The following is a 13,514-nucleotide window of genomic DNA, read 5'->3' as shown; positions in this document are numbered from 1 at the left end:
TGATCTGTAAAGCATTATAATGGTAGGGAGGAGGCTGGATAGCAGAGGGGGTTAGCTCACTTGCCCTTTAACCCCAAATTCATACACACACATGTATGTACATATATACACCCCATGAGTGCACTGGTCCATCTCTCAGTGTGGCTCAGTGACAGAACTCCAGCTTTGTGTTGTGATTAATGGCAGCTTTTGTATTTCTATGGTGCCTTCTGGCATTAAAGTGGTCTGCAAACTAACTAATCCTTGGAGCACCCTGGTAAGCTAGTACTTTCCACAGTTTGTGGATGGGGAAATTGAGGCAAAGAAAGGGCGAGTGTTTGGCCCAATAACATGCACAGTGGCAGAGATGAGAATAAAATCTGGGAGTTCTTGTCTTCTAGTTCCATGCCCAGTGTGCTGCCTTTTGCATGCACCTTGATTAAGGTAACTGAAGGTAAGTATCTGGACTTCACTCATTGAGACAGGCAGAGAAAGAGAGAGCGAGCGCGCGCGCGTGCAAGGAATATATAAGCAAGTGGCCGCAAACTATAAAGGAACAGAAATTAGAATAAACCTGGGTACTGATTAGAAAACCACCTACTCCCTAATCTCCTTCCTTTTACAGCTGCCTATTCTGGAACAAGAGACCTGAGACAAGCCCCCTAGAGCAGATGTTAATTAACTGCTACCGGTCAAACCTACCTGGCATGTGCATATTGTAACCCATTACAGCTTCAGATGAGGTTGAGAGGAAATCTCTGTTGGCACATAAAACAGCTCTCTCCTCCCCTTTCATTCAAATAACCTTCAAGAATCAATCTCTCCACCTCCCTGGCTCTTCCATGGCAGAGTTCACCTGCCTCCCACTGGCTCTGAGGGAGAAGGCCCATCATTTATATGGGCAGGCAGGGGCTCAGTCCGTTCTCTTCTTTGACTGCCTTGCCCTTCTTGTTGGGACGTGAGGGGAATCTATAGGGGCTGGCATTAATCTTTTCCACCTCCCACCAGGTAACGGGAGGGAGTGCAGCTCTGCTCATAATATTCTGCATAAGGGTCTCTGAACTACATCAAACTAGTATAAAAATGTCACATAAGCCATGAGAAATCACTCATGTGCTCTGTTGCTCCCCCCACCCCTTTAAAATTATTTCTAAAGGTAAAATTGGGATACCCACCAGCGATTCCCAAGCAGGTAAGGATGAAAGGGCATGATGCAGGATTTGGGAACCACAGAGGCCAGACTCTCATTTACATAAAAGTCCCTTTACTCTGCTCAGGTGGTGCCAAGAAGCCCTAATGGAGTTTTACACCCACTTGCACTTCCAGATGTGAAAAGGGCAGTGTATCTCCATCTATGGCATTTCCATGACTCTTGTCACTGAATATCTGAGCCTCACAGTCATTCATGGATTTTATGCTCCCTCGAATGGATGATTTTTATTTCTATTATGGTATTGCCTAGGAGCTCCAGGTCCTTGTCCCAAAGAACTTCCAAACTAACTAACCAACCAACCAAGGATGAGTTTGCTGGCAGGAATGTTCATGGAGGCAACAAAGTTTACATGGATATTGAAGAATGTTTATGGGAGATAAATTTTGGATTTGGAAAGGCAAGTATTCTTCCTAGAAATCTCATTCTAAAAGTTATACTCCTCCAATCAGGGAAGAGAAACATATATCAAGTGACCTATGCATCCGATCAAAATATGAACAAGCTACAAATCAAGAGTTATTCAAAGAAACTGTTCAGAAAATAACAAAGCACAAATAAACTGGAGGAAAAAGCACAATCTGTTCACAGACAGGAAGAAGGAGGTGAAGTCCAAAGAAATTACTTGCTATGATTTGTTCATCTTTCTCTGTTTACAGGTCAAGATCCTTCTAACTGCTGCTGTTGCACACTATACGTAGTGTCTGGCAAACTATCACTAATAAATAATAATTAATAACAGTAATAATACCACCGCCACCACCGCCTAGTTCTTGTCGAGCACTTTTTCCATCAGTAGATCTGAAAGCGCTTCACAATCTTTAATACATTTATCCTCACAGCACCTCTGTGTCAGGGCAGTGCTATTATCCCCTTTGTGCAGATGTGAAACTGAGGCACAGAGAGGCTAAGTGACTTGCTGAAGGTCTCAAAGGAAGCCTGGGTCACTAATTACACAGTTTCTGCAGTCAGAATTTAGCTGACAGCTTTTATATAAATTAGAAAGAGGAAAGACCTAGTAAGCCCCATTTCCCCTGACTAGTTCAGGATTATCCTCTACAACCAACTGCAGTATTGTGCTCAGCCCTTTATAAAATATCTCATCAAGCCTCATCTCACTAGACTGTAAGCTTCTTGGACCAGGGGTTGTCTTTTGCTCTGTGATTGTACAGCACCCAGCACACTCTTGGTCAGGGATCTATTTGCTACTGTAATAGAAATAATAATATTAGCTCTGCAAGACGAACAGGAAGCAGAGCATCTGTGGGCCTGGTTATCCTGATGCTTACATCACTTTCACACCAGTCTACGTCCATTCATTTCAATAGTTGCTCATGATTTACACAGATGTAAGTGGGGGCACAATCAAAGTTGCTGTTTATAAAAGTGCAGCTTTGACTCAAAGGTGGACAGAAAGCAGACATATTGAGTAAGAAGGGGTTACAACCTTGCAGTCATAAAATTTCTCCTGCCCTGCAGGGTAAATTTAATTGAAAAGCTCTGAGTTTCATTTATAAAAAGGTGATTCCCTTCATGACAGGTGGAAAATTAAGGCTCCAGGACTGCATTTTTATAAAGCCTCTTTACTAACTATAACTATCACTTTAAGGGTGTTCCCAGCAAACCGCAGTCAGATCCTCTCCGAAGAGGAGGAAACCTCGGAGCCTTCCTTACACATGCAGACACTGTCGGTGTTGGGTTTATGATAGATTTACCACTCGAAAGAAAAGTCTTTAATTCAGAAGCTCGTGGCAGATCCCAGACATTTATGACTGCTCTGCTCTCCCAGTGTCATTGACCCCTCAACTGCGGCTTAATCATTGCAGACACATCCAAGGTGGAACACGTCCACATATGCTGCTGAATGTACAAGGTGCATCCTTCTGCCTCGTTGATTTCAGCAGGAGTCAGTGAAGCAGGCGGAAGGGCTAGCAGCAGCAAGGACCTCAAATTCAGAATTGTATTTCATTAAAAAAAACCCTGCTAATTGAATTTAGGTGCCTGTAAAAAATGAGAGGCAGTTTATGCTGGGCACAGAGCTAAAACTGGCATTCCCTCACCACAGATGTGCCAATGCATCTTAGTCTTGATCTGCAACACCTCCTGCTATTCCAGTCCTGAAACACCACATAATTCTGCCAATGCATCTCAACCCTAACCTACAGCACCTCCTGCTATTCCAGTCTTTGGACATTGCATATGTGCCCATGCATCTCAGTCCTGATCCGCAACCACTGGAGTTACTCCAGTACTGGCTCCCGACAGAGCTCTGCTAATACAGTTTGCCTCCTCCTGCTATTTAAGTCCTGTGCAGCCTGTTAGCGGAAACACTGCTTGGTGGAACGGTGCTGAATTTTGGGGGATTGAATTTCTGCTATAGACACACTTCTCTTATAACCTAAGAGCTATTTAGAGCAAAGTGTACAGAGGACGAAGGCTGCACCCCACGTAACACACCCTAATAATAATTTCTAAAGCATACATTTGACAGTACCCTGAAGACAGCCCTCAAAATGGAGTTTCTCTTTCCTTGTGTGCCTTTAAACTGGGCTGTGGAGTCGTTGGTGCTGCTCCTTTACTGTTAAAAGACGTGAGAGAAATCAAAGAGTCTGCACTGGAAAAAGCTGGTGACAGAACATGACAGGTGCACATGTGGACTGTAGCTAAATTGGAGTGAACTGCCACCACTGGGAAGTGTGGGGGTGGGGCAATGAGACAAAAGCCGTTGTGAAGGTGGAACCACCATACATCCGATGGCACTCCAGGCTCTCAGATTAGATACCTGTTCTTTCCAATTCATTTAAGCGTAAACCTGATACCAGCCACCTTTAAATGTGCAAGAAGATGAGCTTTTTGCTGGAAAATATCCCCACTTTGATATGGCTTCTTGATTCTGTGTAATACTGACCCAACACAGATTCTTTTATTTCACTCCTAGTTTGCTCTAGTATCATCAGGGGTGTTGGTGAAGACACACAACTCAAAGAACAGCTGAACAAGCAGGAGAGCGCATGTGTTTTGGTGGACCCTACGAAAATGGTGGCGTTTAAAAAGTTGGTTACAGAGAGATGCTAAATATCTGTTTAAAAGGGGAAAGAGTAACATGCATCACAGAATCTGGATGACCTTCCCCACCAGATTAATAAATAATTTCTGGCAGCTCTACTTCAAGGTTAAACTACCTGTCCATGTCCCTTTAACTTGGGTAGAAATTTCACAGTGTTTTCCTCTGGGACTCAAGACCTTTAAAGACATTTTTATTGTGCATTTTCAGTTCTTTTAAAGGCATTTCCCGCTATTTACAGCCTCACAGCTTTGGCAATTGATGGGCCTTTCTGCTTTTCTCAGTACTGACCCCTTTTAAATCACTGGGCACCTTTTCTGCACAGGATTCAAGGAAAAAAATATTACCCAGCATATTTTGCTGAACTATCACATCACCAGGATATAGGGATGCAGGGTCATAAGGAGATAGACTGCTGGAGAATTCCATATAGAATGATGTCCTATGATCTCTAATACCAAATCACGAACCTTTACCACTTGGGCTAAGGGAGTAAGGGCTCCCCCTCTCCCCCAGTGTAAATTAGGAGACTAAATACTTTTGGGGATTTGGGCCTAAGTCAGGTAAGTAACCGGGAACGCAGCAGGCCTCTATCATTACTGGATTACTAACATAGGAGACACATAACAGCCATTGCCAGTGCAATGCACACACATCTACAGCTCAAAATGGAATTTACGCTCCAGGTATGTTTCATTATTTACTAATTCTCTCCACATCATTTTGCTTCACAATTAAGCAAATTAGAAACTTTGATGAATATTTAGGCCCTCTCACCTCATAAGAGATGAGTTGGAGGCATCCATGCTGGATTTCCCTTGGAAACCTATTTCAAACTCAAGTTGTTTTTTCTCCCGTCTATGGGTGTGCGTGAGAGATGTTGTGGCCCCAGGAAAATGATCGCAGCATCCATGTTTCAAACTGGGGCATTCAATTTTAGAAAAGTCACACAGCTCCTTGCAATATTTAGTTTCTCTGCCTGGGCATAGCATCATGGACTCAGTGCCAAATAAAATAAACGGAATAAATTGTCTAATCCAGTGGCCTAGTGCATTCTGGGAAGAAGTCCTAAATTTGTAGCTCTTTATAGTAGTTTCTATTACTAAGTTGCTATAATTAGATGACTTAATTAACTACAGGGATGTTCTTTTTAGGGAGAAAAATTCCCTGCTCATTCTATAAACCATTTATTCTCTGGCATTAAATAACTTTCGAGCTAGAGAGTATATTTTCCTCCCGCCTCCTTCTTTGCTCTGACCTGGTTCACAGATGATCTTTTGCAAATGACAATGAACTAGCTAGTGTGACTATAATACTACTACCTAGCTGTTATACAACACTTTTCATCTGTAGATCTTAAAACACTTTACAAAGGAGGTCAGTAACATTATCCCCATTTTACAGATGGGGAAAATGAGGCACACAGAGAGAAATCAACTTATCCAGAGTCACTCAGCAGCCCAGTGGCAGAACCAGGAACAGAACCCAGGTCTTTTGAATCCCAGTCCAGTGCTCTGTCTACTAAGCAACATTGCCTGTTGTGTCACTGCCTTCTAGTGGATGGACATGGAATGGCTCACATATGTATCATGGGCTCTATAATGTAAACAGTTCATGGAGATTCACCTTTAACTGAAGTGGAAGTGGCCTGTGTTTTTACTGTAGGAGGATCTGGGTTCTATCACTGAGGTGCTCTGAGTGGCCATGATGTGTAGCACGGTGTAGGATAGCACAAAGCACATAGGTGATTATACATTTGCTACAGTGTTGATTTAAAACCTCAAGACCTTTTGTAATACCTCCCACTCTCCTTCTTGTTGGGGAATTTCATAGGCACACTACAACATGGCGGGCTGCAGCCATGGATTTGAAAAAAACACATTCTGACAAGTAACCTGACTCTTCTAAGTTGCTGTGGTCCCAAGTGATAAGGATGTGATTGTGATCCCTAGTACAGCCACCTTCTAGCGGTGCCATTCAGATGTAAGGCTCTGAATAATTCCAGGAGGAGGCTGAGAAGGTCAGAAGGAATTCAGCTGCGAAGGAAACGCAGGTGCCCTTCCTTCTCGTTGCAGAAGCTGTGGACATCTCCTGTTCTAACGGTACGGGACTCAAACTGACTTCCCATTCACCACAGAAACGAGATTAGGGCCTTCGGGTGTGCTGCAATATTAAAACAAGAACACACCCCATGTCATAAATCTGAGACAAGCTCCCAACCCGACTTAGGGTAATGAGTCTTTCGTTACCACCTTTTCAAGCAGGGTGGATGGGGTGGGGGCGGCAGCGCATTTCTGTGCTAACAGGTGCAGAAAGCTCCACATTCAGTATTGTGCCTCACAGCGACGATGGGGTTAACTCAACATGGAAAAATCCATTGACATCTGGACCTCTTCAGATGTAACCTCCCACCCTCCCCCACTCACAAAGCACCAGCTCTATTAATCTGTATTATATCGTTGTGAGTGATGGCCACTAAAATGCTTAACGGAGTCAGTGAACCCAAGAGCCTGGCTTAGCGGTTGGGACCGCTTGTGTTTCCTCATCTCAGAGAGGAATGGCTCGCACAGCTCTGTTACAGTTGAGGTCCTGTATTATTAACACTGTGTTGGCTCCCTTAAGCAACAGACTCCAGTGGACTGCAGGCCATAAATTTCCGTCATAATCATTTTAGTCTTGCTTTGTACAGTCTGGTCCCTCTTTTCAGAGGGGCAGTTTATCATGCTCGTAAACAGGTTCAGAGGAAAGGTCCTGCAGACAGTAAATATTGATGAATCTTAGAGGAGCTGACACAGCCAGGAGGCAATGACTCAGGCGCTGACTTTCTCTCTCTGTATCTCTACTTGAAATCTCACTTTGGTTTGGAGTGAGTTAATACCCTGACCTCTGATCTGGGCTCACAAGTGAGATGAGTTTTAACTTTGTCAGACTAGTCTTCTGTGGTGTGAAACAGTCCCCAGGAAATTCTGCCTCATTTATCACAACAAGCTTTTTCTGTTCCAGGGGGTACGGTGGGTCAGGACTGAGGAGCACTGACGGAGCTGAGGGCCTGGGAAGATGCAAGTTAGGACTAAAGTGCATTAGCAGAGCTCTAAGAGTGTAGATAAAGGACTGTGTGTGTATCTAACTAAGTACTTAGATGACCCCCGTCGTATCAGAAATAACCATTAATAGATATATCCTCACAACACCCCCGTAAGATAGGAAAATATCCCTATTTTAGAGATAGGGAACTGAGGTAAAGACTACATGACTTGCCCATGATCACACAGGAAGCCTGTGGCAGAGCCAGGAATAGACAGCAGTTCTCCTGAATGTCAGTCCAGTGCCTGAACACTTAGTTGCATTGGAAGACCTTGCTTGCACAGCATATGCCTGTAGCAGGTCCTGGCTCCAGCCCTGTTTGCAACAATCACTTGTGTTCATAAGCATTTTAAAAAAAATCTCACTCAATCCAGAAAACAAAACAAAAAATCAAAACAGGCATTCCAGCAAAGCTATGCAAAATCAGCCTCCTGCCAAACTTGCTGAGGGGAATGAATGGGTGAGGCTTGTGCTTGGGACATATTTTCCTAGTAGACCAAGATCCAAATCCCCAAACCATATTTCACTGATGGCAACTCAACCCAATCTCCATTTCTTACAGACAATAGCTTGCTAGCATGGAGGGAAGTTCTTTCACCCCTCAAGCACAGATGGCTGTCTCTGGTCAATTAAGCCTCTTTGGCACTGTACCTACCTGTACTGACCCCTGAACTGTGCTCAGGTACAGTGCACAGGAGTAAAGCTGCAGCCATGGAGGTGTAGAAGAGCACTGCTTACCTGTCTTTCTGACATGACATACAGATACTTCTGGTCGATGGAGAAGGCCATGTCTCGAAGGATCGGGCTCCCGTCCTTGAAAACTGGGACCATTTCATACTGAATTCCACCATGGGGTGGGCCATCTGCTCGGATCTGAAAAAAGGACAGGCAGATGACAGGTTATGTCACTACAGCTGAATGTGCAAAAGCACGGGCAGGCTAGACACGAAATGCAGAATCAGTGTTTGTGATAAGGCAAGGATGCTCATAACCAACACGAGGGAGCACGAGTTAAAGTCGAGGAGCTTTCTACATCTCAGTGCAACATTACTTCCACACGCTATGAGAAATCGTGAGACTTCCAGCCAGGAAATGTGGAAGAACTGGGAAGCTGGCATGGTGAAACGGGAACTTCACAGGCTGATCACAATTGTCTCACTCTTACTTTGCTCGCTTCCCACCTGGCTGTTGGATTCAGATGTTGCCTTTTGTCTTAAGCTTAGAATGCAACATCTTTGGGGCAGGGACATTGATCTTTGTATGTACAGTGCATGGCACAGTTGGACCCTGGTCTCTGAGTGCTTCCACAATAACAATGACAAATAATAAAGAAAACCTTTCCAGATCCTCAGCTGATATAATTTGTGTCATTCCATTGACTTTATGACTCTACTGAACCTTGGGGAAAAGGAAAGAGATTCAGAAAGAAATGGTCTTTCACCATATGTCTCCTACTGAATCAGAGAAGAGCAATAATACACCCTGGACAATGGAAAAACAAAATCAAACAAACAGGTACTCCACTATTACTTTTAGGCCTGCCCTATACACAGACACTTGGAGCTGGATGTCCAAAAGTGCTGAGCATGCAACATGCACTCAGTGTGAGTTGAGTTCTTTTGAAAATCTGACCACTAAATGCTTGAATGGGAGCTGAGCTCTTCGGAAATCTGATCCGGATTGTGGATGATAAGGCTGTGTGAAAATTTTGCCCATGGATTCTGATTCTGATCTGATTTATACTAGTATAAGTCCATTGACTTCAGTGAAGTTACTCCTGATTTGTACTGGTGTGAGAGAGGAATCAAGGTCTTTATGTTTATACAGTAACTTTGGGAATATGAGTTATAATACTAAGCCATTTAAAATTATTGACCATCTATGACTTCCCATTTTCCCACAACCCCAAATTCAATATTCCATCTGCCAAAACAGGGGAGCGAATAGTTTTTAGGAGTATGATTGGTAAATATTGCATATTTATTTAGAGACAGAAGCTGGATCTGATCTGATTTACAGTGGCCACTCTTCTATTCTAGTCAGGTTCCTATACTGCTCATCACCATGGTATCGGAGCTCTTTTCAGAAGTGCATTAAGTGAAATGACTATCATTTGTCACACACACGCTTCTCTCTGTTTTCCTTTCTTCTCTGACTCAGGGACAAAACTGTGTGTGAATTGAAACACACACACACACACTCACAAACTTTGGATGTGATTTTCAAAAGCATCTCATTCTAAGTGACTCCAGATCACACGTCCTTTTGAAATGGGACTTGTGCCTGTACAATCACTTGTTTGAAATTCACCCTTTGGTTACAGTGGAGCTACCCCCAACGCATCCTGGGTTTGAGAGCAGAACCAGCCCCAAAGTTTCGTGCTATAACAGCATCCAAGAAGAGGACTGACTCATGCTGACTACCATACCCCCTCCCCAGTGGGGAAGTCCTTTAAAATGTTAAGACACTAAGGCCTGAATCTGCCATGTTCTGAGATGATATGGTCCTCTGAGATAATATGCCAGATTCACAGGTTCCAGCAAGAAACATCTAGCCAAAGCACAAGCTGCCAAGTGGATGGATAAATAGCTCAGTGGTCACATGGCTTGTTCCATTCGAAGGTCTCCTAGTCTTTTGGCATGGTGATTTGAAGCTGGATGATATAAATCCCTCTCCCTGCAGGAAAACCCTACGCAAGTTATAATCAACCCCACTGCTGGTGAAAGGCATGCCGCTGCTGAGATCATACCACCTCTTCCAAAAATTAATAATTTATGACCTTGGGGGCTGGGAGGAGAATAAAACAAACAATTTACATTGTGTCTTTCCTACCAGGATTTGCATATTTAAATAGCCATTTGATTACAACACGGTGTCTACATAACACCAAGCTGAAAACACTGGCAATCGTCAGGCTGGGAGATTAGACCAGCCATGCGAGCCAGTGTCTCCATGGTGCCCACTGATGACCCAGTGGCTCTCAGTGACAGAGACACTGTTACATGCTGGCCAGCAAACCATAGCATGCACCAGGCACTTTTAAAGCATGTGCACACTGCCCTGCTAGGAAAGGAAAGCACAGGGGGACTAGAGTCTTGTAAAAACCTCATCGCTAAGAAGCCATCTGCTGCAGACTCGTGCTGGGCTGTCTTGCTGGATCCCAGCCTGCTGCTCAATTACTCCGTGCCTGACTGCTGGAGCTGAGGCATAAAGAATTCAGCTTTGGAGGAGGCTGAATCTTCAGGAAAGGCGATGGGGCTTGTGGAGGAGGCATGAAACAATTCTCATTTATCTCACAGGCAGCATGCATGGGGGGCGGAATCCCTGTCTAGGGATGAGAACTCAGAACTGGGAACCAGGAGAGCCTGGGATCTAATCCTTGACTCTGCTACGAACTCACTGTATAGCCGCTTGTCAAGTCACTGCAGGGGGGATTGTGGGTGGCTCAGCACCCGTGGAAAAATCAGGCCGTGTGTCTGAGCCTCAGTTTCCCTGCCTGTAAAATGGGGACAATAACCCTGATCCTCCTTTGTTAAACACTTAAGATATGGTGACCAGATGTCCTGATTTTATAGGAACAGTCCTGATATTTGGGGCTTTTTCTGATATAGGCACCTATTACCCCCACTTCCTGTCCTGATTTTTCACACTTGCTATCTGGTCACCCTAACCTAAGACCTGTTTGCAAAAGATGCCATGCCAGTGTGAGATGCCATTATCAGACTCATAGAAAAGGGAAGTCACCCGCATCCCTTCACTAAATACAGCAACTTGTTTGGAAGAGCCATGGGTACCTCCCTGCCAGACCAGAACAGCGAGTTGCGTTTGCATGTCCTGACACGTTTATTTTCTGGGTATCTCTCCCGTCTCTTCACCTTTTTAATTTTTTCTTACTAATGAGCAGAAAAGGAACCAAACTGAATCTGAGAATAAGAGAGAAGGAGTTTGAAATCTGCACCTAAACCCAGATCTGAATTCCATTATTACAGATTCTTTAGCAAACTGCCCCAGACTTTAAGAGTGGGAAAGTTGGATGAAGACAGAGGAGGAAATCCTGTTGTGAATTACAGTGGTGTAAAGATACTCCACTGCCTTCATGAAGTGCAGAGAGATAAGGGCAGACTTTCATCTTGAATTTCCCAGGGACAATGTATAATGTAATGGACTTCCATGGATTGACTCTAGCATTATGCTGCTGTATCTGAGAACAGAGCTGAACCCTTTGTCTCTCTGGAGTTCACCGGTAGAGGTGGGTGGGAAATGGATTTTCCATCTCACAAGAACGTTTGTGATTTCCTGTTCTTCACTGGGATGAAACTGAGACCTTTCAAAATTTGTCATGAAAAACCAGAGAGAAAAAGAGGAGAGCAAGTGAGAACCGCCCCACCCACCCCGGAACCAGTGGTCATGGCACTAATGTGAGAAATGGGAAAACCAAGTTCAGGTCCTTGCTCTGCCTGATTTATGATGGCAAGTCCCTGCTCACGCATGTGCTTTCTCTCTGCTTTTGAGCAGAAATTCCATCCTGGCCCTGAGAAAACCCATCTGATAAAATCCCCTTTTGTGGGGCAAGTTTGGAGTTTGATCCAACAGCCTTTTCTGATGAAAAACTGTTTATTCCAAAAAATTCCCGACAAGCTATATTCACCCAGTCCCACTGCATAGTTACTGCAAGCAAGCTTCTCTGTATGCCATCACAGCTATTTAAACAGCAACCAGCACTGAGGTCCCAAGCAGAGCACTGTGAAATCACACGAGGAATAAACAGCAGGAAGCGAATCTCACAGGCTAGAAACGTTTCCATGAAAATATCTGATTAAAGGCAAAATGAGGGGGGAGGGGAATACAACACATGAAGGAGCAGAAAACTTTCTAAAACACAACTGTTTTACAAAGTTCGCCCCTGGGGTTTGAGCAGCTCTTTATGTTGCTCCTCTCTCTAGCAATGAGGTCAGACAGGATTAATAAAAAGAGATGCCACCGGACAAACCTAGTGCAGTCAATTGTTGGTTGTTGCAAATCAAATTACAATTAAGGGTGGATTTGGCACTATGTTTATGAGTCTGCCCTTTTAAACTAGACAGAGTGGTGTCTAGTCAACGGACCAGAGCATTGGGACTCAGAATTGCTGGATTCTAATCCTGACTCTGTCACTGGCTTGGTGCGGGACATTGGGCTTCCCCTTAACTGTGCCTCATCTGCGCAAATGGAGATGAGAATATTGACCTCCCTCAAAGAAGTGGCCAAAGGCTGACTAGTGTTTGTGAAGTGCTTGGAGATTGCTGGATGAAAGGGGAAGAGCCACAGTATATTGCATGGATGATGAATGTGGAGAACATGCCCCATAAACACTATCAGCCACATGCACCTGATACATTATCGGCTCTTATTCATTTGGGCGGGTACTTTCTACAATACTGATGATTATCCTGCTCTGGAAGGGATGGCAGTGCTGGGATAGTGCTATCAGCCACAATGGTGATGGATTCACCATTATTCACTCTACTTTCTGTTGACACTTGAAACAGACCAAAGAAAGAATTTAAGGCTTGTGGAAGAGCAAGAGTCCCATGATGCTTTGCAGTTAAGCTAACTTCAAGGAATGGAATTTTTCTAAGTAACAACCTTTAGAAATTGCTGCAACAGATATCATAGGAATATTAACCACAAATATGCGTCAAAGGTATGAAGAACTGAACAAACCATGTGACCACTGAGCTATATATCCATCTGCTTGGCAGCTTGTGCTTTGGCTAGATGTTTCTTGCTGGAACCTGTGAATTTGGCATATCATCTCAGAGGGCCATATCATCTCAGAACGTGACAGACTCAGTTGTTAGTGTCTTAACAACATAACCCCGCAACAGGAAATATGCAATGACTAACTAGATGGTATGGAGGCAGCGGCAAAGCTGCAAGGGAACAGAGGACTTAGAAAATAACCTGTGATAAGAAGTATATACTAAAATGAGGAAGTGGATAATGGTTGGAGTGATGTGCAATAATAAGGGTATACTTGCCCTAAGCAAACAGGAGGAAGTAGAGAGCATTTGAAGTCTGAATGCAGGCTGTCAGTGGACTACAGGGCAGTTCCTTCACAGGTGTTGGGAACTGTATGTCTCTCTGTATATGTGCTATCTGTACTCTTAATCAATACAAGCAATCAAGTGATGAATA

The 13,514-nt window shown here is 44.0% G+C and overlaps 1 protein-coding gene across 5 annotated transcripts in view; it reads right to left on the bottom strand.

The window, feature by feature from the left end:
• Window positions 1-13,514, bottom strand: part of PLXNA2 (plexin A2) — a 320,075-nt gene that overhangs the window by 165,192 nt on the left and 141,369 nt on the right. For 4 of the 5 annotated variants that reach the window (XR_012155790.2, XM_078849842.1, XM_073319575.2 and 1 more), the window contains exon 4: window positions 8,076-8,210. Coding sequence is in view for 4 of the 5 variants with exons in the window: in XM_078849842.1 (XP_078705968.1) it covers window positions 8,076-8,210 (135 nt within the window). In the remaining variant the exon portion in view is untranslated. Of the gene's footprint in view, window positions 1-4,715; window positions 6,417-8,075; window positions 8,211-13,514 lie in introns of those variants that run through there. The other variant, XM_073319578.2, reaches the window with a different exon arrangement.

Source organism: Lepidochelys kempii, chromosome 21 (assembly GCF_965140285.1).
Source record: "Lepidochelys kempii isolate rLepKem1 chromosome 21, rLepKem1.hap1, whole genome shotgun sequence".
Taxonomy (NCBI): Eukaryota; Metazoa; Chordata; order Testudines; family Cheloniidae; genus Lepidochelys; species Lepidochelys kempii.
The sequence above is the reverse complement of the archived record's forward strand: the minus strand, read 5'-3'. Positions and strand labels throughout refer to the sequence as shown.